This window comes from Neovison vison, chromosome 3 (genome assembly GCF_020171115.1).
Source record: "Neovison vison isolate M4711 chromosome 3, ASM_NN_V1, whole genome shotgun sequence".
Taxonomy (NCBI): domain Eukaryota; kingdom Metazoa; phylum Chordata; class Mammalia; order Carnivora; family Mustelidae; genus Neogale; species Neogale vison.
In genome coordinates this window covers 201021916-201048055 of record NC_058093.1, presented here as the reverse complement: position 1 = coordinate 201048055, position 26140 = coordinate 201021916, and the positions used below count along the sequence as shown (strand labels likewise).

Genomic DNA, 26140 nt, shown 5'->3' with positions numbered 1-26140 from the left:
ACTACAGCGTGCTTCCACTCATGCTGATTTTCAGGGAGGAGATATGTACAAATATGTACCTGGCCTCACAGGGTGGCCAGCCCCAATAGTCCCGCTCGATGAGGTCCCCTCCCACGCCCCCAAGGGCTGATCTGTATAAGCAGCACAAGCTCTGGAACCCAGGGCTACCAAGGATGGATCACAAAGACCAGTCAGCTTCCGATGTGCTCTCTCAGAGAAGCTGGCTGCCATGTCTTGAGGACACTCAGAAACCTCAGCAGAGGCCCACTGGTGAGAAACCGGAGCCTCCTGCCCACAGCAGGTGGCGGGTAAGGGACCACTCAGGCCTCCAGATGACGCAGCCCCGGCCAGAGCACATCCGGAGCGCATCGTATGGGATCTTGACTGCAGCCTCGCCGGACCGCCCGAGACAGAACCCCCGGCACGGCTGTTTCTGAAGTCCAGACCCACGGAATCTACTACATGGAAATGCATTGCTGCAAGCCACTCGCTTCGGGGGGTAATTTGTTACTAAGACAGATAACTAGGACGGTACCTGTAATACATTTCCAGAAGAAAACACAAGCAAATGGTCAGTAGTTGTCCCTGGGGATAAGATACTAGACTGTTGAAACGAGGAGTGGGAGAAAGACTTTTTTTTTGTCTTTGATCATTTAGTTACATTCACTCTGTGCTAGAGGGAGGGTTTTTTTGTTTTGTTTTGTTTTAAAGTGTGCACGCAGCAGCTTAAATTTAAAAACCAGCACCTTGCCCAGTGTACCCAGACAGGAAGTGAGCATCCGGCGAAGCCCCAGTTCCCCGTCGGGGGCAAGAGGCGGGAAGGGAGGCCAAGCCAGGCGAGGTGTGGAGCGGCAGGAAGTCACCTTTAGCAACGAGATTGCCGAAAACTTCCGAGGCACGGCCCAGCTGCTGGCGGAAGCTCCACCCTCATGTGAAGACAGCCCTGGATCCTTTTGGCCCTCAACTGACAGACTGCCTCCCGAAATGTGATGCCACTGCCATGTCAGTCCACTGGCGTCTGGGGATAGATCCTTGCTCAGCTACAACGCCGCGATGTCATCGGCCGTTGCTCGGTGCCTCTGTGCTCGGCCCCATCACACCGGCCTTGGGAGTGACGAGAAGAGCGAGCCCCCAGCTGTAGCCGGAGCCAGGACGGTAACTGCGCCCGTGTCCTCATGGGACTGAGGGAGCCCTGCCGTGTTTTAAGGCCCCGTGGACTGATGATCCCCTCCTTTAAGAGAGGATACTGACGTTCAGCTTCGCTCTTTACCACTAATTAGGAGCTCACACCCTGTGAAGTTGCATCAAATACTGTGCAGTTTGGGGTGCCTGGCTGGCTCGGCCCAAGAGCACTGGACTCAGGGGTTTTGTTTTGCTTTTTAATTTAAATTCAATTTAGTTAACATACAGTATGTCATTAGTCCTGGGAGCAGAACTGGGTGATTCATCACTTGCGTACAACGTCATTAGACCCTGCGTCCTCCTTCATGCCAGCCACCCAGGTACCCTTCCCCACCCGCCTCCTCTCCAGCAACTGGCAGTTTGTTTCCTATGATTAAGAGCCTCTGAGGTTTGCCTCCCTCTCTGTTTTCATCTCATTTTATTTCTCCTTTCCTTTCCCTATGTTCATCAGTTTTGTTTCTTAAATCCCACACATGAGTGAAATCTTATGTTTGTCTTTCTGATTGATTTATTTCACTGAGCATAATACCCTCCAGTTCCATCCACGTCATTACAAATAGAAAGATCTAAGGGCTCTGAGTGCAAGCACCATGTTGGACCCGCTTCAGGTCAAGTATCGATGGAAATCACTTCTGTGCGTTGGTGATGGTGAAAGCTACGTCTGAGCTCAGGGACTGCCAAGACAGCTGGTAAAACACTGTTTCGGGGTGTGTCTCTGGAGGTGTTTCTGGCTGAGATGAGCATCTGAATTGGCAGACTGAAGGAGGAACATGGCGGCCCTCACTGAGGCTAGTGGGCGGCACCCGGTCGCCTGCTCAAGGCCCCAGAAGAGCAGAAAGGCCAGGAAGAGAAATTCACTCTCTGGGTTGAGCGGAGACATCCCTCTTCCCCTGTGCTCGGACATCCCAGGTCCCCGCTCTCTGGCTTTCCGACTCACAGCAACTGGCACCAGCAGCTCCCCGATTCTCAGACCTTTAGACCCAGATGGAAGGGCAGCATCGGTTGCTGGTTCTGCGGCTTGCGGAGGGCAGGTCGGGAGACCTCTGGGCCTCTGTCATCACATCTAAGCCCACCCCCTCCTCTCTGTGTCTGCACATGTCCTCCTGGGCTCGTCTCTCTGAGAGCCCTGACTAATGCACCCAGAGGGCAGACAGCCCCAAAGCTTCCTTCACTGCCCACTAGACATGAGCCTGCTCTGTAGCTCAGCAGAATTATATCCTTCTGGAAAGTGAGTCCCTAAGAAGGACCAAGCAAAAAAAGACAAGTGTGCACCCTCCAAGTCTGAACTGGGCAAATAGCACAAACTGAGAGCTCAGCCCTGTTTTGTTTTGTTTTTTAATATTTTAATTATTTAAGGGAGAGAGAGCATGAGCAGAAAGAGGGAGAAGCAGACTCCCTGCCGAGCAGGGAGCCCAACGTGGGACTCGATCCTAGGACCTTGAGATCATGACCTTAGCCAAAGGCAGCCGCTTAACCCACTAAGCACCTCCCCTGCGGGTGGCCCTCAGCTCTGTTTTATTTGACCCTGTAAGTGCTTCTAGTTTCCATGATTTCTAGTGTTTCACCTTTGGAGAGAAAGGCTTACCTCGCAGGAGTCGGCCTCCTCTATACAGATGAAGAGCCAGTGCTGCCTCCAAGTTCTCGGCCTCGATGAGGCGGGCAATTTCAGATGAGCTTTCCAGGTCACAGGCATCTTTCAGAAGACATACGTGGCCGGCAGCTTCTAGATGGTCCCTTTACCAAAAAATACAAACAGAGAAAGAAAAAGATGAGGGCGAAGGAAAAATATGGCACAAGTGGCTACGGGGATTAACATCTTAAATCGAAAGATTATTTAAATCAAAACGTTAAGAAAATAATATCTTCTAAATTGTCCTGTAGGGGCAAATCCTCCTAAAATACAGGACAAAGCTCACCATCACTAGCAATAATGATTCACCCACCAGTGTCCAGTCCCTGGGACCTCAACAGGGACCAAGATTAGCGGGATGAAGGGCTAATTCAGTCCTGAGACAAAACACACGCACATGCGGATGGACACACACACACACACACACACACACACAGCATTCGATCACATTTGCTGGAACAGAAAGCTCTTTTTTTTTTTTTTAAATATTTCCTTAATTTCTGGTTTTTCCCTCCTGTCCCTTAGTTATGGATGGAACCTGAAGTTTGCTTTGTGGCATCCGAAATCCAGTTCTTACTAAAGCCCAGCAGTGGGTACTAAGGAGTGCATGGATTACACGGAGCACTGGGTGTTACATGGAAACAATGAATCATGGACACTACATCAAAAACTAAAGATGTTCTGTATGGTGACTAACATAACATTAAAAAAAAAAAAAAAGACAAAGTCACCCATTATTGTAGCTTCCAAAGATGGCCTTTCCATTCTACCTCCAAAATATCTATGAAACATGTCTTTCTTCTCATCCTGGCTCAGTTCCTTATAACATAAATCTAAAATACAAATCTAATAAAAGAAAAATTCTGAATAATGACACAGAGTGAGCAAAATCAAACGGTAAGAAACTGAGAAAAACTACTAACAACTCTTACAACAGGAAAGAAGCTAATTTACTTAATAAATAAAGAGCTCTCATAAACCAATAAGAAAAAAAAAAACAAGTAACAACTTAAGTTAGGGATGGATCTAAAATTGTGGGCCATAGAAAAAGAAATTCAACAGGGCTTTTAGATACAGGAAATGGTGCTCAACTTTGTCGTCTTTTTACAGAGAGCATCTGCAAAGATCAGAAGTCTGCCTATGGCTCTGTGAAATAAACCCTCCCGTACAGTCCTCTGAGTGGACAAACTGGCACAAGCTCTCCGGTGGACGACAGAGCAGCAGCTAGAATCCTGGAGGTGTGCACACTGTCACCAAACACCTCCATGTCCAGGAATTGGTTCCCAAACTGCACTTGGACATGAGTGCAGACACGCACACCCGGCATGAGCCTGGGCAGCTGTGTCTCACTCCCCGAACAGACAGGACCTGACATCCGGGTCCTTCAGCAGGGAGCCCATTACACCACGCACATGTGATACATCGTCCAGCGCTGCCCCCGTCAGAGAAAGGAATGCAGCAGCTCGCAGCGACATACAGCTGACTCCTGAACAGCTGGGGAGGAGGGGGAGGGGGGTTGTGGCACTGTCCCCAGATGAAAATCCATGTATCACTCCGACTCCTCCAAAATGTCCACACCAACTGCCTACTTCTGGGAGCCTTCCCACTAATGCAGTTGATTAATACAGATGTTGTATTTTATACCTATCATACACTGTATGAAGATAAGGAAAGGTTACCCGGGAAATCATAAGGAAGGAAAATACATTTATAGCCCTGTCCTGTATTTACAGAAACAAACTCCACACGTGAGCAGACCGCTGCACTTCAAATGCCGAGTCGCTCAAGGATCAAGTATAACCTGGAATCAGCTCCAGGATATGTCGTTAATGAAAGAGAGAGTGAAGACTACTTTGTGTCTGTATACAGTGTGCGCACACGGAGTGTCTGTAAGATGCACAAGGAAGAGACAGCCATGACCATGTCTACACAGGACAAACAGGCCACGCCCTTTTGTGCTGCGGGGGTTTAATCACGGACAGATATCCCATTTTATCATCTCTGGAGGTGTGTGTGCACCTGTACGTACAATGAACCTGCCTGGGGCCTCCCGGGGTAGCCAGCTCAGCCGTCCACTCTGGGAGAACGGCCCCAAATCCGCCTTGCTTCTTGAATGAACGGATGGCTGAATGCATCTCTAGGATCAAATCCAATGCCCTCGCCTAGCACGCGGTGGGCGCCCTTCCCAGCCCGCTTGCCGGCCGCCCCACGCCAGACCTGCTCTTCGGCTGCAGGACGCCCACTGGCGTGCGTTCAGAGTGCCTGTGGCCATGACTGTCCATTTCTGAATGCCAGCCCCCCGCAGTGAGATCCGACCACCCCGCTCCCGCCACACATGGGCCCCCCAACGCCATCACGCTGAGTCTCTCTTGCTCAGGACCCTTTACTCCCACTTAGGCTTCTACGGCAAAGCCAGCGCATAGGTGACAACCAAGTACCCTGGAACAGACCCCTGAGCATCTCCTAAATCATCCAGAAGTCACTAGACTACAAACTTCAAATCCAACATAAACCACCTTCTTTTTTTTTTTTACTCCAGCTATAAAACAGACCGTTATTTCCTCAGCTAAACACCAAGCAAGTTAGCTGGCTTGCATGTAGGGCCAACAGGGTACAAAACAAATACGGATCAGAATAAAAGAATGAAGGAACTAGAATCTTTAAGCAAAGGGGTCATAAAATGGCCAAGTTGTTTGGGACGCGGGAGCCACTGGCAAGCTCAGGAACGCTGAGGGAGCGGCAGAGGCAGCCAGCGTCTCGCTCACACCCGCTCAGGGGAGGAAGGTCAGGGGCCGCACCTGCACGGGTTTGCGAACCAGCACTGTCCTCTCTCTGTAATTAATTGCACAATGCGGCCCCTGTCACCGGGCGATTTCTGCAATGCTGAGATCTTGCTTAAACTACTGAAGTACACAGAATACCTTGATCTTATCCTGTCCACTGTTAATGCTGATCAATCATTATCGGCCTGGAACTCAGCCCTACCCCACCCAGCCTCACCCTGCCCCACCTCAACTCCTCTGGAAGGGTTGAGCCACTGAAAAACAGAGCCTGCTCCTGGCGGCCTCAAAGTTAGTGTTTTAAAAATGTGAAACTTGAGTGTGCTTCCGAGCATGGGTGGATGTTACTCCATTTTCTTAAAATTCTAGGGAATGAGAAACCAAAAAATAAATGTTGATAAATGGAAAAGAAGCGGTTTGATTTCTACTTGGAGAATCCGTTCCTGAGAGATTTCGGGCTCATGCAGAATGAAGATAGGACATATGGACTGGAGGGTTTAAGTACACACAAGGGGTTGGTCTTGATCTATTAAATATATCTTTAAATGGCATTTCAACACTAACGTTATGATCTTATAAATATTCCAAAATAATTTTTTTAATCATAATTCTCCATGACTAAGAGTTTACCCTCGTTTCTGGTTTTAATCAGAACTTAAAAACGTTTGAACTTTTTAAACTTTTAGTTTTTAAAAACTTTTAATGTTTTTAAGCTGCTCTGTCCCTCTTCCTTCTATAAGTTATCATTTGATTCAAATAAACTCCATGAGCACCTAATATGTCCAAGGAGTTCTGGTTTACTTGACGGCTTTTTTTTTTTTTTTTAAAGATGTTATGTATTTGAGAGAGAGAGAACAAGAGTGGTGGGAAGGAGCGGAGGGGGAAGCAGACACTGAGCAGGGCGCAGCAGCTGCAGGGCTCAGTCCCAGGACTAAGCTGAAGGCAGACGCTTACCCGACTGAAGGCGCCCCAACCGAAGGCTGTTTTGAGAAGGAAGGCCTCTCTAACAAATGAAGAGATTTTTAAGCATTTGTTTGGTGGTTCTAGGAGAGAGGAACCTTTTGCACATGCCTGACTCCAGATTCAATAGGACTTAGCTGCTGCTTCTACCTGGCTGAAAACCATCCTCTTTAACTGAGGGAATAGAGAACCTTGATCATTTGTGTGTTTAACTTAGGCAAATCTGCATAAACGATGCTGTCTGAATTACCAAAAAAAAAATGCAGGAAGAACTTAAGAGGGCAGGCAACACCAACTGGCTTCCGTTCCATCTCCATGGGCCCCTGTGTGACCCTGAGATGGGAACAGGGCCCCTAGGACTCCTCAGGCCTGTCCCACCCTGTGGGCCTCTATAGCATGAGCCCCTGGCCCGTTCCAGGGACACATCACCTACAGGGGAGAAGCAGGCAGGTGCCATTTCTGGTTAGGGGAAAGGCGGCAGGGCTGGAATAAAATGGCGCTCTCTGGACAGTACTGCAAGAACTTGTGATGTGTAAAAGAAATGTTGCTGGTCTGGGAATGATGGGGGTGTTCATGAGGACGGAAGCCCTTGTGTGGCGGCCTGCTCAAACTTGCAGGCTCTAGCCGGCATGGTGAACTAGACAGGATGCTGCCCCGTGCAACCTTCTGCAGACTGAGTGAGACAACAACAACTTTGCAGGACAGCATGTTACTTCAAATAATGCTGTCAATGTGTTTTGTAAACTGTAAAGTGTATCTACTTTTAAAATGGGATTTTAATGGGATTCTGCTGCTCAAGAGATTACTGTGGAGAAGCCAGTATTTTTTAAAAGAATAAAAAGGCCCATAAGAAAACAGGCAAAATGTCCAGATCAGGAAGTGTCCCAAGCCCCAATGTCTGCTGAGATGGAACTAATGAAGTTTTAATGAGTGGAGGTAGTGGGAGAGGCTAGTGAAAACCATGAAGCTTTGTGGGCTAGCCTATATAGAGATGTGCTAAAGGCCTGAATAGAGATGCTAAGTGCCCGAATAGAGATGCGCTAGGTGTAAAATATGCACACAGCTAATTAATAATTTCTGTAGTGATGACATGTTGACGTGATATTCAGAAATACTGAGTTCAAGAGAATATATTATTACAATTAATTTCCTCCATTTCCTTGTGCTCTATCTAAAGTGACCAGCAGAATATGCAAACTGACAAGGACGATCACACTGCTTCCATCAGTGCTGGGCAGCTGCTCTCACCATCACCAGTTCTTCCATTTTTACCAAGAGAGGATTAGCATTTGAAATCCTATGGAAAACTCCACGATTAAGGCTCCCAAAGGTATTTCTTGCTCCTTCAGTGCCACCATTTCTTATCCCCTTAAACCTTCAAAGTTCACAGACCTCTGCTTTCCCCTCTCCTTGATGAGAACTAGCGAAGCTCTCACACCTGCCATATATTGTGGCTTCCAGAGTGGACATTCCCATGTCCGTCTTCCCAAAACGTTAGAAGTCCCGGTTACCCATCTGACTGGGATGCGCTCCAGCCCCAGTCAGGGGTGCCCGGGGCTTATTCATCACAGCGCCTCTGCTGGCCGTGCTCCCACCACGGAGACCTCAGGGTCATCACAGCCCCCAGCCGGCTGAGCACACACCACCAGTGTTACTGCTGCCTCACGTCATCACACCTCCCGGCTGGCCACGCACCTACCACAGAGTAATCCAGCTGCCTCGCAGTCATCACAGCTCCCAGATGACCGTGCTCCCACCACCGAGTGCTCCTGCAGCCTCGCGGCCATGACAGCCCCCCGCTGGCCGAGCTCCCATGACGGACGTGTGACTCTAGAACTTGGGGGCACGCACTTGCACCTGCAGAGACTCAGACCCTTCTTCTTTCGAGGCTGATGTGGGAGATGTGGGCCAGGAAAACCTAGCAAGTATGGCAAGTGGACCCAAGAAGGGGCAAGATGCAGACTCTTGCCTTTAGCATCTCAGCTGCGAAGTCAAGCCTGAAGCCTGCCTCACCTGCACACCTCTTACAGGATAAGCTGCTAAATTCCCTCTATTGTCCAGGCAGCTGGGGTTGGGTTTCCGCTTGCTGAAAGCTGACAATCTCTGATAACGGCTGTAGACAAGCAGCTCAGAGCTTTTACTGGTGTCTGATATACAGCCGGTGAGCGGAGCCAGCTCTCCATAAAGTCCTCCACGCTCTGACCACGACACGATCTTCTCTCTCCGCCCGGCTCCCAATCACTCCAGCCACGAAAGACCTCTCACCTCACAGACCTCCAGACCCTGGCCTCCATGCCTGCCACTGGCAGCCCATCCCGCATCTCCTGCAATACCACAAACTTTCTTTTTCCTGTCTTTCTAGTGAGTTTCTCGTCAATGCCCTAACCTCTCCTCTCCGCTGGCCTCTGTTGTGCCCTAAGCGCATGGCACATCTGGCAAGGCAAGCCCAGGACGCTCCAGCCACCCACTTCCTGGTGGAAGTGACACAGGAGAGTGCGATCGGGAGGGAGGGCTGCGGCCCAGGCCGAGGATTGCAGGGACCCCTCCCAGCACTGGGGGTGGCTACCCGCCCTTGGCAGTTGAACGTGCCCCTTCCTTGACTCCCCGAGAGCCACTGCCACCTGTTTCCCAGCCCCTGTGTCTGCCCAGAGCAGCCCTGGCTCTGACACGGAGCTCCCCCACCCATGGTCACGCTTCCCTGGGCGGGATGGGCACCCGGGCATGCTCACAGAGCACCGCCACCTGCGGGAGTGTGGCCGCACTCCATGCGCACGGGGCTGGGTGCTCACTGGGCCGCAGAACCAGCTCTCTTCTCTCCCAAGCCTGCGGTCCTGGGAGCGCTCTGTGTCCGGAACCCTCGCTGTGGCTCCGGCCGCCAGGCCTGCTGCTCTCTCTCGCCACACTCAGGCGCCTCGGCCTCTCCCCTCTAGGCCTCCACACACATGATTTACATGGCCAGGAAGGCCATTCCCAGCGCTGCGCCCTCACCTTGCTCACTGCAGGGCTCCGGCGTACGGACTACTCACCGTCTAGCTCCTACACCAAAGTGTGCGCTACTGGCTCCACTTCCCAGAGGAAGCACCCCCAAGAGTCCTTCACCCCAGAGTCGAGGATGGGACAAACACAAGATGGTGTCAACCCCTGGAATGACTCGGCAGCTATCAGGGGCCCGGCAGTGACATGTATGCAGTCTGTGGAAAGGACGACTCTGCATGTGATCCCATTTACAGGAGCGGGCACAGAGACAGAGTCACGCCGACGGAACGCGGGCAAGCGGGACAGGGCAGTGGAGATGGTGGGGCTGGGGCATCCGGTGAGACAAACATTCTGGAGTTAGAGAGGGTGATAATTGTGTGACTTTACGAACAGACAAACCACCACTGAACTGTGCACCTTGAAACTGAATTTTTTGTGAACTCTATGTCAATAAAGCAAACTGTAGGAGAAAGGAGCGCTACTTCTCAGGGCAGCGCCCCGGACCATCCGGAATGCCTGCTCCTTTTATCACCCTGCTCTCCCCCCTGCCCTGATCACCAGGAACTGGGTCGTTTCTGCCAGTGTGTGTCTGTCTGCCACGCGGGAATGCTAGAACCTTCTGTAGAGTCACCTGCCGAGCCCTGAGCTGCTAAGAGCTCTGTGGCCGAATGGCAGTGTGCTCGGGAGGCAGAAGGCACCCGCGGGCACTGTGCCTATTAGAGATGGTCAATAATAAATATTTGCTTAATGAAAATATTAAGAGACTTTTCAAGAACTATTACTTCAAGAGGAACAAGGATAAAGCCTTTGACTTTACGCACGTCCGCAGTTTCCTTGGCATCTACTAAAGCAAAGCTGGAAGACTAGAAAACTTTCCTTCAGGCTTTCTTCTTCCCCTAAAGCTGGACAATCACGGCAGAATCCTGAGCTACTGAGAGCAGGGAGCGGCAAATGGGAGTCAGTCCTGCCCTGGGTGCAGGCTGTATCTGTGCTCCCTCGTCCCCCGCTCCCTCCCTGACAGCGCCTTTCTGCACAGTTTCTGTTGGCGTCTGTTATCTAATGCAGCTGCCAGTCTCCCGCACCTGCTCCACGGGGAGGAAGAGAAAGAGCCTGCACCACCCACGGCTCGAAGGGCAGCTCCCCACATTCATACGGATGCCAGCACAAGCATCTGTGGGCTGCACTGATCCCCAGGATGCCCTCCTCTGGACCGGAACAACCTGAACCCTCTGCCCTTCCTTGTGCCCTGAGGAGCTCTGCAGACCAAACCCCAGGGCTGGCTCGGGACTCTGGCCAGCATCCGACAGCTTGGTGTCGGACAGGGGTCAGAATCCCTTTCCTGGAGGTGGCCAGACTGCGTATCTTTGGGTCCCTGTCCGGCTGCCCAGCTCTTCCACTGCCGTGGGAAATGGGGACGCACTGTCCAGCGCCCCAGGGCATCACCCTGTCCTCCAGATTCTTCTCACAGCACAGGCACTGCCTTGGCTGGCCCTCAGGCCCAGCTTGGCCCAGCCGTGATCATTTCCAGGGTTCCGAGGACCAGCCTCGCACTTGGGTTCTACACCCTTTCTAACTGTGGGTCCACCGCTCTTTCACGAAAACAACTGTGTAAATATTTGCTTTTCATATCCATTACTTGTGCAATTTACTTCTCCGTCTCCCGTGAAATGAACTTTGTTCTCTGGAGAACTTTGTTCCCTATGTTCCTGACCCTATTTTTAACTTCAAAGCAGCTTTCCCTTATGACCTTCTTTGTTAGGGACTGACCTGAACCCATCTGCCTGATGGAGAGGCCTTGTCAGGCTCATGGTCAGGCTCTTCTGGAAAATGGTCACAGCTTCAGGGGATCAGAGCGGGACAGGGAAGCCCTGGTGTCCTCGCTGGACCGCACTGAGAGCCAGACCAGCCACCCGGGCCGTGGAGGTTGGCGCCACAGTGGGGACATGGTGGGCCCCCGGACTTCGTGTTCACACAGGGGCTCCCTTAACCATTTCAGCAAACCAAAGACCCTCCACACTGGTAATTACTCCTGAATGCTCCATGCTAAAGAATGAACGCTCTAACACTCACAGGGCTTCGGAAACCACTCCAGAAGGAGGTGCCCGATGAGGGCAACCGAAAATGCTCACTAAGGCCCGCCGAGTCAGGCACGAAGTGACGGGACCTTCACACGCGGCACACGGGTTTGCAGAAGGGCCAGGTGCCACCCACACACTCAGTCACTCTCTGCTTCCCGATCCCCGCACAGACCAATGTTCCCAGCTATCGTCTACACCAGCTAAAACACTTCATCTGGCAGGACCCACGAAATAAACAGAGGCTGACCGGTGGCCTGACCCACGTCCCTAACCTGAGCTGCGGTCGGCCAGGAAATACATTCCTAACACATACTCCTTACACTCCATCCCTGACACACGGGTTAGCCAGCTCACTGGCCCCTCACAGGTGGGACCTGCTAGCTTTAGAGGACCCCCAGCCTCCCAGTCAGCCAGGCCCGTCCCCGCCGTGGCACTTCGAAGGTTCCATGAAAGTCGCTCCAGCCCCAGATCCCTCGGAAGTGCAAGCCGGCTGTGAAGCAGGGTAGCCCTGACCCACAGGCCTCTCTCCCTTGAATAAAGGGCATCGAACTCTACTAAATTGCTGTCTTTGTCACTTGGCACTCTCCATTCAACAGCCAAGCCCTGCCTGCCTTACTTCTGCACTGTGTCAGACCCAAACGCTCACCTCCTTTGTCCCCGCAGTCCACCCTTCAAAACACAGCTCAAAAGGCCCTCTTGAAAACTGGATCGCTTTTGGTGGCTTAATTCTGTTCGTGGCACCAACCCGTGGGTCCCAGATGACAGGGCTCCTGCCCACGTCTCCACCCACGTCTACGCACCACACCCAGAGCAGGGTTTGTCTCAGCAGAACTGACATTTCAGGCTGCATCAGTCTCCACCGTGGGGGCCATCCTGGGCACTGTCAGGGGTCTACTGGCACCCCTGACCTCTACCCAAGAGATGCCAGGGGCCCCTCACACCCAGCGTGACAACCAAAATTATCTCCTGACACTGCCCAGTGTACCCCGGGGGCAAAATCATTCCTCCTGCCTCCGCACATGCTTCCAGCCCTGGACCCCACGGAGTCACTCATCCAGTGCACTGGACACTGCTAACGCTGAACAAGCCGGGCCTGGAAGGATCTGCTCCCCCCTTGACCCCACCTGCTGCCCCTTCACCCAGGACACCCAGCCGCCCTCCACACCAACCCACGCCCGCCTGGCCAGTGAAGGGCCAGGGTAGCACGAAACGCTCATATTTACCGAGTGCACACTAGGCACCCGGCCCTGTTGTAAAACACTGAAAACGTAAGAACGCATGTTTGATTTTTCTAACAAACCTGTGAGGTAGATCCCAGTGGTGTCCCCTCCTTGTGGATAAGAACACTGAGCTGCCGAGTGTTTACAGAGCCTGGCTTCACCTCAGCTGCTGGGGGCCCGCGTGTGAAGGCGGGAAGCTGTACTCCAAAGCTCGCGCTTTCCTTAGTTTGTGATGCCCCAAGGTCTCTGCCCGCCTCTCGCCTGGGATGGGCCGCCTGCCTACATGCTCCCAGAGCCCCTGGACCTCCCAGTCGGCGTACTCGTCACAATTCTGCAATGCTGTTTCCGGACTGGGTCTTAGTTTACATCTATAAACAGATACCCAAGGATGGACCTGCTTCATCTATTTTTTTTTTATTTTATTTTAAAGATTTTATTTACATATCGACAGAGAGCGAGCGAGCCAGAGAGCACAAGCAGGAGGAGTGGGAGAGGGAGAGGCAGACTTCCCGCTGAGCAGGGAGCCCAATTCGGGACTTTATCTCAGGACCCTCAGATCATGATCTGAGCCAATGGCAGACACTTAACCAAAGGAGCCACCCAGGCGTCCCCATTTCTTCTTTTTGAAAACCCAGTATTATCTAACTCACACCCCTTTTCTGCTATACTGAAGGGAAGCCCAATCTTCTTCACTTGGGGGGCTCCCTGCCCCACGGCCTGGGGTCACTTGAAGGTCAGAGGGGTCTTGGGCAGGGAACGTGTGTGTAGATGCTCTAGCTCCAGGAGAACGTCTGTCACCAAGGGAACCTCCGTTCCCCTCCTGTTCCAGGACAGCTGGCATTCTTTCCTCAAAGCGTCTTGGTTTTCACAGGCCCTAAGATGTCTTTGGCAACCTTGGAGTCTTCCTTTTCTGCATTACCTCCAGAGCGAAAGGGGGACAAGGCTGGCTCTGAAGCGACCAGAGCACAAAGAGCCCTTGTTGTCATGCTTTGGGCGCAGTCAGGGAGACAAAGGACAAGCAGCACAAGGGGCCTGCACAGTCCCCACGGCCATATTGCCTACTCCTAATGGCCCTCTGGTAGGGGCTGCCGGGGGACCTCTGGAATATTGGGGTTCGTATGTACAGTTCACATCCGGAGCAAAACATTAAAGAGTTGCTTTCTCTAGTTCCCTAACGGGACCTAGGGTCTCTCTCTGACCCTCACCCTTCCCAGCACTAGCCCCCCAGACGTGCTAGATTCCAGACAGCCTGGCCTTCTGGTTCTTGGGCTTGCCAGCCTCGGTCTGGCCTCAGAACCTGCACTCTGGCTTGTCCCCGCTCCGGAACCATCCTCCCAGACTGGGAGTGCCTTAACTGGCACTAATCACCGCCTGAAACTGCCTCCTTTAATTCTGTGGACTCCCACAGGCACTCTCCCTGCTGAAATGTGCTTCCTCAGAGCAGAGGCCACAGACACCTCCTCCCTCCGTGAGCCTATGAGAGAAAGCAGGGGCACTGAAATTAAAGCAAAGATAAACCTGTATGATGAAAATCCTCATTGTGAAATCCTAATTGTAAATAAACCTCTGAAAACTAATTTATCCTCTAACAGTCATTGCCACATACGATCTGGAGAACTGTAACATCCTTTAGTGGGAAGGGACATGAAAGGCTTTGCCCCAATCACTCATTTTAATGATAGGGAAGCAGACCAAGAGAGGGAAGTAAGTTGAGAAATTTCATGAAGCAAGTCAGTTAAAAACAAAACAAAACTCTCCATTAAGCTTTAGGCACTAATCTGCTCCAGGCCTGCCCTGAGGGGCTTCCGTAGCAGAGAGCAGACAAAAAGAACACAACGGGATTGCTGCAGCCCAAGTGCTGAGAAGGTGAGCCCGCAGGACAAGGAGGATGGGAAACGGAATGCTGGGAGCGGAGCCCCCCCCCCCCAGAGCAGGGCCCACCTGGAGGAGGAGGGAGCGCTGGCCTGTTTGATCCCCGCTGGGCCTGGAAACCCTCCCCTGCCCCCCAGCTTCATGGGACCCTCCTTTGCACTCAGGATTCCGCGCAAACGTCACTTAATTAGGGAGGCCTCCCTGGGGCTCTGACCCAAAACAGCCCCTAACCCTGTCAAGTTATATACATCGCCTATGTCATGGCAGACATCCCTGCATTTTTGCTCTCTCCGCCCCACGTTAATATAAGCGTCACACAGACCTGACCGCGGTTCTCCTTGCTGAGTCCCCAAGCCTATGGTGCTCCTAATACACAGAAAGCACCAGTGACCACAGGTGTGAAAGACGTGCGCACAGAGCAGCCCGGCAGCCCCTGGAGCGCTTTCTTTCCACTGTCCTGCCCCAGTGCCCGTTCCTAAGCGGGGTTCCCCACCGCCCCCCAGACAACCCCAGGGGCTGGTGGGGGCGCATGAGGACAGCCTCATCCAGGCGGGGCCGGGGCACCGGCCTGGGGCTGGGTCCAGCGCTCCCACCGTCCCCACCTCCCTGCGCCCCCGCGGGCCGTAGGCCCTGCTGCTGCCTTTCCGCGCCCGCATAGGCCCCTGCGCGCCAGCCCGTCCGTTTGGGCGCGCGGTCCCGGCGGCCGGGTGGCCCCCCCGGATACCCCGCGCTCACATCGCGGATGCTCTGCCCGCGCCTGCACCTACCGGATGCGCTCCGCCGTGACGGCGTTGCCTGTGTGCCGCCGCAGCACCGCCACGAACAGGAGCCGCATGCTGCCGCTGTCCCCGCCGCGGTCCAGCCATGGACCGCCCGCGGCCGCCGCCGACCAGGCCCGGGGGCGGGAGCGCGGACCGAGGGGGAGGGGCGGGGACACGGAAGGGGACGGGGCGAGAGCCTGGGCGGCGGCGGGCGGTGGCGCTGGGTCGGTCCCGCCCGCCGCTCCCAAGGCCGCGCCCGCACTCGCTGGTTCTGGAACTGGGTTCAGGCGCGCGGGGAGCTGGTGGCAGGAGGAGACGCGAGACAGCTCCTATGGGATCAGCACCGGGGTTCCCCGGGTTCCCGCCCATGGGAGCCAGAAGAGATCACTGGTGGACTCTCAAGGCTCCAAGGCGGGGGGGGGGGGGGGGGGGTACTCCCATGGGGACCAGGCCGTAGCTCCGCTCCCGCGGGGAATAGCGCCAAAGGTAATTTGGATCCCCTCCCACAGGGACCAGCAGCAGGGGTGACTGAAGAGGCCCCCCTCGGGGAACCACCGATGGCCTTCCATTCACACCAAGGTGGTCAGAGTCTGCCCCTCAGGATTCAGGACCAGGGTGTCTAATATGGCTTGAAAAAACAGAGACGTGTCCAACTTAAGTCAGCATTTCCACAGTGCACAAGCTAGACCAGAGGAGGAGCTGTCCACTCTAGATGTGCGAAAAGATACACGGGGGCATGTGAAGATTCCTAAGTTTGTCTGAGCCCAAGTTGACTCCAGTGAGCAGTACTAAACTGGAAACGGTTGGCAGGAGAGGGGGGAGGTAGAGGGAGAGCAAAAGACCCCAGAGCAAAAAAAGTATGTTATTTACGTGGCTCCCGCTGAAAGCCGGGTCGGCTGTTTGTGATTGATTGTGCTGACATGTCAACTTCCTAACCATCACGTTGAGGCACTGGCAGAGTTCTTTCTCTGCCTGAGTACAGCAGCACCCAGTGTTAGAGCCCCATCAGTCCGGGGGCCTCCCGTTCAGTCTAACAGCCCGGGCCTGGACTCTTCCGTGCACCACAGCGCTGACGGGCGCACTTCGCTGCCTCCACCATCTCCATCTGAATGTGAAGGAGAAACTGACGTTTACATCTGGCTGCACCGTCACCACGGATCCAGGCTTCTAAGTCCAGCATCCCAGTGTCTGGCCTCTGTTCTCAACACAGCCATGAGGCACAGCATGCCTGCTGCAGCCCCAGCCATCACGTTCACATTCCAGGAAGGAGCAAGGCCCGGCACAAGGGTGCACCCAAAATGGTGCACTGAAGAGCTCTTCCTGGCGTGTGACACAGGCCTTTCTTTTAAGGTGTACGTGACCACATCTTCCATCCCCGCAGCCAGGCACTACAGTCTGTCATCTGGGCGCACTGCCGCCCTGAGGCAAGTGGCGGTCACTGAGAATACGGTTCTAGGGATTTGGACGTGGACATCTCTTATTCGAGCCAACCACTCTACTAACTGGCCCATTTCAGAAATGAGTGTGTGTGTGAAGGCCCGGCCTCCCACACAGGGGACTACTTATTCCCCACTTCTACAGCCGGGGCTCTCTGACCCCCAGATGGTCCCATTCTGTGTAATCAGCAGCAGCCAGCCCTTCCCTCCGCCTGGGTCTTCACACGGGCTCCAACTTCCATGGGCTTGGGAAGAGGTTGTGGATAGAGAAGGCACTCAGTAGATGTTTGCGGAATGACCTCCCCGAATAAGGCACTGCTGTGAAATTTTATTCCTATGATAATGCAGTCCTGATGCTTTAATGGAAGTCAGCGCTGCAACAGGTTTTGCTGCAGAAATTCACTTTTATTGGATTTTTCTGGAATACACCTGCTCTGTAAGGTAAGAGGTTCTGACAGATCTTTGAGGGCCCATTACTTTATTCATTCATTGCTTCAGTTTACCCATTTATAAGACAAAAAAGAGAGTATATAGTATCATAGCTAATTAGTTCCTTTTGGTGAAGTCTTTTATGACTCTCCCAAGTAGGTAATAGAAAAGGGTACAAAGACAAATGTGTTACTGTGGGACAATATGGAAATAATTACGGGGGGTGGGGGGAAACTAGAACAGAAAAGGTTGTAAGCATCTCAGTATTTCTCCAGATGCTTCTAACATAAGGGTCTTAAAATATATGTAAAGCAAAATCTGCTTTTTCTTTCATCACAGTGTTTGCTCAGACTATTTCTCTAGTTCACGGCACCATGGAAAATGAAAGCTTATTATCTCCCCTGCATAAAAGTGATAGCATTTCAGGGGAGAGCACCCTGGGCATATTGACTTTAGAAATGGCTTATGATAAAAAATCAGCACCTGACATCTTTTTTTCCCCTCATTTTTTTTTTTTTGCCTTTATGACATTAACAAGTGGTGCACTCTCCTTCTCTTTTTCTAGCAGATTCCAATCTCTGTACCATTATTCTTCCCCACCATAGTACTGAGAACTACAAATATTGGGTGGGGGGGTGAAGGAGAGAGAGAGGCGGAGAGAGAGCTTTCTAAATACAGAAGACCAAGGCAGAACTGCTGTGCTCTCTCTTCCGTCCTTCGCTGACAGCACGCAGATGTGACCACACACAAGAGTGAGCTGTTGGTCTAAAGTAACTAGTTTCTTCCAGCCTTGCTTAGAGAACATGGTCACTAGTCAACCAGAACTAAACAATTTTCCTTTTGAGCTTTTAGCAAAAAAGCGGGCCTTCCTTCCCACTGCTGTGCTGAATGTGGGGCATATGGGGTTCTTAACTCTACAGTACAAGGACTCACATCCCAGAGCTCTCATCACTGCCAAATGGGCCGGGACACCTGACAGCTCTGGCGCAGCTCACTTCGCCGCCTCCACCACCTCCACCTGAATGTGAAGGAGAAACTGTAGTTTATGTCTGACTGCACCGTCACCACGGACCCAGGCTTCCAAGTCCAGCATCCCAGTGTCTGGCCTCTGTTCTCAACATGCCATAAGGTGCAGCACGGTTCTAATAATGCGAGAGACAAAGGTCCCATCGTTGCGCGTAAGAGGTTGGCTAGAAGGAAGATACAGTAACAACCTGTTGTACGTGCTGACCCATACCTACTCTTTTAAACTTCTCTCTTTTTTTTTTTAAGATTTAACTCGAGAGAGCGAGCGAGTACATGACCAGGGGAAGGGGCAGAGGGAGGAAGAGGAAATCTCAAGGCAATTCCCCACGGAGCACAGAGCCTGTTGCAGGGCTCGATCTCACCACCCTGAGATCATGACCTGAGCCCAAATCAAGAGTCAGATGCTCAACCGACCGAGCCCTCCAGGGGCTTCTTTTTCATTTATTTTTATTAAATACTCACATAGGATTAACACATACAGGTAAAACAGAATTTAAACACCACACAGAATCCCACTACCCTCAAGACTTTGGTCTCGAGTTTTTCCAGACTGGATGGATGAATGGAACCGCGGCGCCCATCACGCAGCTGGTGGTGTCCTGCGCACTCTGCGGCAGCCCTCCGTCAGTCCTCCCTCCAACCCTGGGGGCAGGTACCACTGCTGTCAGCACTTCCCAGACGGAGAAACGGAGATTCGAGAAGGTGTACGTCTCCCAAAGCGGCGCGGACAGTGCGGCCTCTGCGGTCCTTCAGCTCTGCTCTACAGACTAGGGCACAGCACCTTGTCGGTGACAGCTTGCATTGCTTTGTGTCTGTCACTTTGTTACTAAAAGTAAAAATGCTTTATATGGGTCTTTTGTCATTGTTATTATTTGCTCTTTTTTTCAGACTTAATCATCACGGTAGGCATTTTTTTTTCTCCTTTGGTGAGTAAAGTGACAGACGTTTATTTATAAGCAAGGACACAGACAAAGCTCTCAGGAGTGAGGGGTCCCGACAGGGCTGCCCGCGGCAGGCAATGTTCTAACATGGCCCCAAGAGCGCCAGCCTCCTGATGGGCACCTTCTTCCAGGTACTCAATCAAATGCCCGTCCAGACGATGAAGTGAAGAGAATTTTATATTACATTTCCAAATCCGTCGCTCTTAGAATAGGGAGGTCGTCCAGGGTAAGTCTTACCCAGTCACTGAAAGGCGCTGGGCCTTCCTTGATGGCTCCTGGCCTCCGCCGTCAGGGAGCCTCTGCTGCAGGAATTGGGGCCAAAGGTGGCCGGGTGCACGGAGCACCAGGGGGCTTTCTGGGCTGAGAGCAGCCCCAGCTGCCAGCCAGCAGGAAGCGGCCCCTCTACTCCCCACCTCACAGAGCTATGTTGGGCCACAATCACAGGAGCCACAAAGAAGTCCAGATGGGGCCTCAGCCCAGCCCGCACCTTCACTTCTGCTCTGAGACGCGGAGCTGGGAACCACCCGGTCATGCGCCGCCCGGAGGCTCACACAGCTGTGAGCGGACACACTCCGGTCTTGCCTGAGCCCCACAAAGCTGTGGCAATTTGTTTTGTAACCGTAGAAATGAACACGATGTATCTTGAATGTGTTTCCACCTCAGAATCTGGTATCATCTGAGTGTACCCATGCACTATAATCAATGCCTTGCTGTTTCCCATCTTTTGGCTATTTTAAGTAACACAGCCATGAACATTTTTTTTTTTAAGATTTTATTTATTTATTTGACACCTAGAGAGAGATCACAAGTAGACAGAGCAGCAGGCAGAGAGAATGGGGGAAGCAGGCTCCCCGCTGAGCAGAGAGCCCGATGAGGGACTCGATCCCAGCACCCTGGGATCATGACCTGAGCCAAAGGCAGAGATTTAACCCACTGAGCCACCCAGCTGTCCCTGCCGTGAACATTTTATACTAAGTCTCTGCACACATTTCTAAATTCCCAACAGTGGCGCTGCACATTCAGAGTGGCAGAGTGGCATTCAGAGTGGGCAAACGTGGTTTTGATATGAACAGCCCACGAGAACCCTCGTACGGAATTTACCAGTTCATTGACCGCTTACAAGTACGCTCACTTCACTGCCCGACAATTGCCAACAAGGACTGTTTTTCAGTTCAAGTGACGTGTCCCCTCTTTTTGCATTTTTACGTTACTGGCGTAATTTGGCTTTGTTTCCCCTGAAGGGCACTGCCCCCGTGTGTGTGCACGCACGTAAATGACTGCTTGCACTAGCTGGAACTTTTCCACTTGCAAAGGACTGAAAGTCACAACTGCTTAACCAGAAAGGAAGTCATGGGCTCACAACTGAAATGTCCAGAAAATAAAGCTACTTTAGGTGATGGGCAGAACCTGGACCCAGAACACGTCTTTTTCAAACAAGGTCTTTCTCTCTCCATCCCTACCTTTTTCTGAGTTGTTTCATTCCTAAGTTTTACAAGATGGCCCATGTCAACTCTAGGCTTGTATCTTTAGAATTACAACGCGAGCAGAAAGAACAGTTCAGGGCGCCTGGGTGGCTCAGTGGGTTAAAGCCTCTGCCTTCGGCTCAGGTCATGATCTCAGGGTCCTGCGATCGAGCCCCACATTGGGCTCTCTGCTCAGCAGGGAGCCTGCTTCCCTCCTCTCTCTGCCTGCTGCTCTGCCTGCTTGTGATCTCCCTCTCTCTGTCAAATAAATAAACAAAATCTTTTAAAAAAATGAGCTCAAAATTCAGAGTTTAAAACAAAAAAGGAACAGTTCATTCCTGGTCCTCCGGAGTAAGACAAGGGACTGGCTATGATTAGACCAAACTGTGTCACGGACCCATCTTTGAGCCAGTCACGGTACTCGACAGATGGTATCTGGCCGTTGGATGGGCTTCGGTCACATGACCATGACCAGAGCCAGCCCAGGGGACAGCCGGGCCTGCCTGCACCATCCCAGGAGCCGAAAAACACGTGTCCCTGGCAGAAGGAATGCTGAGCAGCACCAGAGGAGCGCTCTCTTCTACGACGCCCATCCACTTGGCCAGTTTTACTTACTGGATGTTTACCCAAGAATTCCCATAAGAGTCCTAAGAACTTCTAAAACAAAGATATTAACTTTGTTGTACGTATTTCAAATATTTTTTAAGTTTGCTGCCAAACTTTTTTTAGGCAAATAAGTTTTAAGTCTTTACGTAGCCAAATTAATTAATGTTTTCTGTTATGGCTTATGGCTTTGGTGTTAGGCTTAGGAAAGCATTTCCTGCCCTGAGGTTTTCTATTTGCCAATAGTTTCGTGCACGCTTTTGATATTTTTTATTTTCATGTGGTAATATTTGACCCATCTGGAACTTATGCTGGTCTGAAACACAAAGCCTGTTTCTCCCGTGTGTATAGTTGCTCACCCCACCAGAATTCACTGGATAATCCCTTCTTTTCTCCAGCTGTGTCGTTTCACACACCTGCTTTAGTGCTCGCTCTGAGTTCACCTCCACAGACCTCTTCTGTAAGGCCCAATCTAAAAACGAACAGGCTGCAGCTGCCGATTGTTGTAGGACTACAACACAGACGGAGACGTTTACCCGGAACTGTGAGGGAGGGAGTCGAAAGGGAATGGGCAGGTGCCGTCCCACGTCTTGCACTTTTTCAAACAGAAGGAAGCCAAAGTGCCGTTTCCATCGCCTGCCCTCTCTCGTCCCTCCCCCTTTCTGCCGGTGAAGGCCTGCCTGGTGCAGATGTCTCACTGTCCAAGCCCAGGAGAAAAGGAACCCAAGAAGCAGAGGGTGCTACGCACAAGGGTCAAAGAAAATGAGTGTTCGAAAACAGCAAACCCAAACCCATCTTCCAGGCCACACTCCCCTCCCCCGCAAAAATAAAACACAAGTCATTCTGAGAGCTGAGTTAATTCACACAACAGCAGGTTAATGCGACTCTGTTTTGGTCTCTAGAAGGTAAGGCCTGACTCCATCCCACGGACCGACTGTTTGTACTTCTCGTGTTTTCTGCTTCTACCTATGTGCTATGCCGACAGAACTGTCACAACAGGGACTCCCAGAGATAAAGAGAACTTACGACAACTCCGCACCTGAAGAGTCAAGAGCCTGAGGGGAGGGCCTGCCTCTAATGCAGCTCAGGCCTCACACCGTGGCCTGGCGCGGTCCCTAGGATGAAACCGCGGGAGCTGAAAAGCAGAAGCATCAGCCACGAGTCCGGACACTGAGCGGTCATGACGTGTGGAGAGGGCTGGTGAGTGATGCGCAGATGGCAGAGGACGTCCGTAACGGGCACTTGTAAACCCGTGTTTTGAGGAAGCAGAAACTATGAGTAAGCAGACGCAGCTGTAGGGGCAGCCAGTGATGGGCCCTGCAGATGTGAAATGAGAAGCAGAAATACCATGAAAAATTCGACAGCCCCTGAAATGTCCTTGGTCCCCACTGGTTTCTGAATTCACTCCATCAGAGAGCATCTCCTTTGGGCTCTGCACTGAGCAGGGACAAGGTGGTGACAGAGAAGGGTCCTGCGTCAGAGCAAACGGTGCCTTCCGGTCCACGCCACAAGCGACCCTGCAGTAAGGTCCTCTTGCCCAGAGGGCCCCTGAGGTGAAAAGACTGCCCACAAAACTGTACTTTGTAAGACAACGTTGCCTGTCGTCCAGATGCCAGCAGTATGAGGTCATTTACTTATTTATTTGAGCTGTAAGGAGACTCCCATGATTGTTTTTACAAACAGAGGCATCTTCCAAGTATACACCGTAAGGTGGGGAGAGTCAACTTCTATCAATGCTTTCAGCGTTATCGTGGTTGGCGCTTAGTACAGGGACTCCAAACACAGTGATCGCAAGGGCCAGGCAGAAACTCTAAAAGCAAATTGGAGTGTGAGGAAAAAAAAAAATCAGGCTGCCCTCTCTTATTTTGCTGCTTTTTGATACAACCATGACAAGTGGCTTTTGGCTTCAACTAACAGAGAACCCGACACAGTGGCCTAAACAGCTTCAGGTTTCTGATCTTTACTACTCCCTCACTACTGTGCCATCCACATCCTCAACTGGTTCATCTCGTGACTGTGAGACAGTTGCCAGCAGCAATTAGGCCCCTAGGCTTCCGAACTCATGCCCCGTTTGGATGAGTGTCTCCCTTGCAGTCATGGAACAAGAGTCCTTTCTTTTAGCCTGACTGGGCCAATTCATGTCATCTGTGCTCTGCTGGGCCCTGGGGGGAATATCATGTCTTGAATGGTTACAGTCTGGGTTTCCAAACCAGACACTGAAGAGGCATGAGAGACTAGCATTGTTCCTGAATATTCAGATCGAGAAACACAGATGAAGTTAGCTTCTCCTGAGCTGCGTGGGTAGCTGAGGGGAGTAAGGCGGGGAGACAAATCAAGAGTAGGCAGATGAGTGAAATCAGGATTCAGTTTGGAAGGAGAGGAAGGTGTGCACTCCACGTTAGTAAAAGGCAGCACTGTCGGACGGAACTTCCTGCAACAGTGGGGTGATCTATACTGTGCTGTTCATCATGGTAGCCGCCAGTCGCAGGAGGCTATTGGGTACTTGAAATGCGGCTGCTGTGATGGAGCCACAGAACTTTTCCTTTCATTAAACTTGTACTAATTTAAGTTCAAATGGCCACACGTGGCTAGTGGCTACCGCAACAGACAGTGCAAAGAGAGAAAATTACTCTGCGGTAAGAAAGCAAGACAACAGAGAGTGAGCAGAATTTAAGCTGGAAACCGTACGGCCCACATGAGACAGTGGCCGCTACCTGGTGTTAGGTTATGGCCCCCAGAGAAGACAGGTGTGCTTTCATCTGATGCTGCCTAACAAGCCTGCCCTGAACTTACTGGTTTAAAATAACAAGTACCTCGTTTGTTCACGATTCTGCCATCTGGGCGGAGGCTCAGCTGGGCAGTTTCTGCTGGTCTTGCTGCTGGTGACTCGTGTGGCTTCCTTCAGCGGGGAGGTTGGCTGAGGTCATGGGGAACTCCTTTCGACATAGTTGCAGACTCTTCTTCGACACGTGGTCACTCCAGCAAGGTAACCGGACTTTTTATGTGGGGGTTCAGGGCTTCCAAGGCACAAAAGTAGAAGCTAGCAGCCCTTGCTAAGATTCAGGTTCAGACCTGACCTAGGGATACTCCACCACATTTTCTCTACCTAAGCAAGTTGTAAGCCTACAGCGGGTTTTTTTTTGTTTTGTTTTGTTTTAAGATTTTATTTAATTATTTGTGTGAGAGAGAGAGAATGAGGAGAGAGATCAGAGGGAGTAGTAGACTCCCCACCAAACAGGGAGCCCGATGTGGCACTCGATCCCAGGATTTGAGGGTCACAACCCAGGCCGAAGGCAGTCACTTAACCAACTGAGCCACCCAGGTGCCTATCCACAGCTGTTTTGTTTTGTTTTGTTTTAAAGATTTTATTTATTTGACAGATCACAAGTAGGCAGAGAGGCAAGCAGAGTGGGGGGGGGGAAGCAGGCTCCCTGCTGAGCGGAGAGCCAGACGCAGGGCTAGATCCAAGGACCCTAAGATCATGACCTGAGGCGAAGGCAGAGGCTTTAATCCGCTGAGCCACCCAGGCGCCCCTCCACAGCGGTTCTTAATCCCTTCCACATTCTCTTTACCAAAGCAAGTCATAAGCCCAGAGCAGTTTTTTAAAAACGCTGCAACCAAACTGAAACATTTCTTCCCGCAGGACTGCTTTTGCGACTTCATGGTGTTAGAGACAGCAGGGTATACCCGACTTCCTACCCCAAGACCAGGAACTGCTCACAGTGCCTCAGGGTACACCCCTAACTCCCTAACTGAGACACCCACGTCGTTCCATTAGCTCTACACTCCTCAGCTGAGATAACCCGACTGAGCTGGTCTGGGCTCCTCCAAGATGGCCCGTCTGCACTGAACAGAGCTTCATACTAAACCATCATGCGAACCAACAAATCGCTTCACTTTTACCCCCTTTACTCTGCACTTTGCCGAAGAGTATCAGTTTCATCAGTCTTTTAACAAATACTTGTGGAGGTTCTGTCTCATGTTCCAGCCAGAATGTGGAAGAAGCACTGTATTGTACCAGGGATTGAGAAAAACCCTTTATTTAAGACTGAGCTCTACTGCCTACCAGGTGTGTGATCTTACAGGGTTTGCCTTTCTTCAGTTAAATTAGGAAACCAATGTATGCTTTAAACATCAGCTATAAAAAAATAAAATAAAAATAAACACCAGTTATGTCTCATAAAAATTACCATTTAAAAATCAACAAACATTCACTCATTCAAATCCACATGTAGTTCCTGTTGGCGGGGATTGTGCTAGATTATGGGAACACAGTAATGGACAAACAAAATCACAGCTCTCCCAGGTTTGAAGACAGATATTAAGTCAATTCACAAAACACAGGATCATAAATGAACGTGCTGCTGTGAAGAAATCGTATAGGTACCCTAATGACACAGGAAAAGCTTCCGCCCTGTTCTGGAAGGATCAACTAAGCTAACAGCTGAGGACGACCTGCGCGTTAATGGACGGGGAGGGAAGGTCCTATTCTGGCTTTCCAGGAGTCCGTCTTTAAATGCCTATTAAGTACCTACTGCACCCTGTGTTGCCACCACCAGGTGGGAATCGGTCTACGGGTCACTCATTTAGGAAAATAAACAGGAGAATACGTGCTCCTTCAAGGAAGGACTTCTTACCTACCTGGCAAGCCAACTCCTCAGGTCACGGCTGGCCTCGAGGACGGAGGAGGGAAGAAGCAATGGTTTCGCAGTAGCCCCAGCATTCCCATGCGGGTCGCACCGCTGGAAGCCACGCTCCGGCCATTTCTCAGGGACACAGTCCC

General features: G+C 51.6%; 1 protein-coding gene and 1 long non-coding RNA gene across 2 annotated transcripts in view; both read right to left on the bottom strand.

Annotated features, from left to right (window-relative positions):
- Nucleotides 1–15828, bottom strand: part of GLT1D1 (glycosyltransferase 1 domain containing 1) — an 82688-nt gene extending 66860 nt beyond the window's left edge. The window contains 3 exon segments of the mRNA XM_044243541.1: nucleotides 2768–2916; nucleotides 15466–15636; nucleotides 15638–15828. Of these exon segments, the coding sequence (XP_044099476.1) occupies nucleotides 2768–2916; nucleotides 15466–15636; nucleotides 15638–15828 (511 nt within the window).
- Nucleotides 15829–25381: 9553 nt separating this feature from the next.
- On the bottom strand, nucleotides 25382–26063 carry LOC122903095. The gene is made up of 2 exons (XR_006383924.1): nucleotides 25999–26063; nucleotides 25382–25495 (listed from the first exon to the last, which is right to left on the bottom strand). It is a non-coding gene; the product is annotated as an uncharacterized LOC122903095 (long non-coding RNA).
- Nucleotides 26064–26140: the final 77 nt, after the last annotated feature.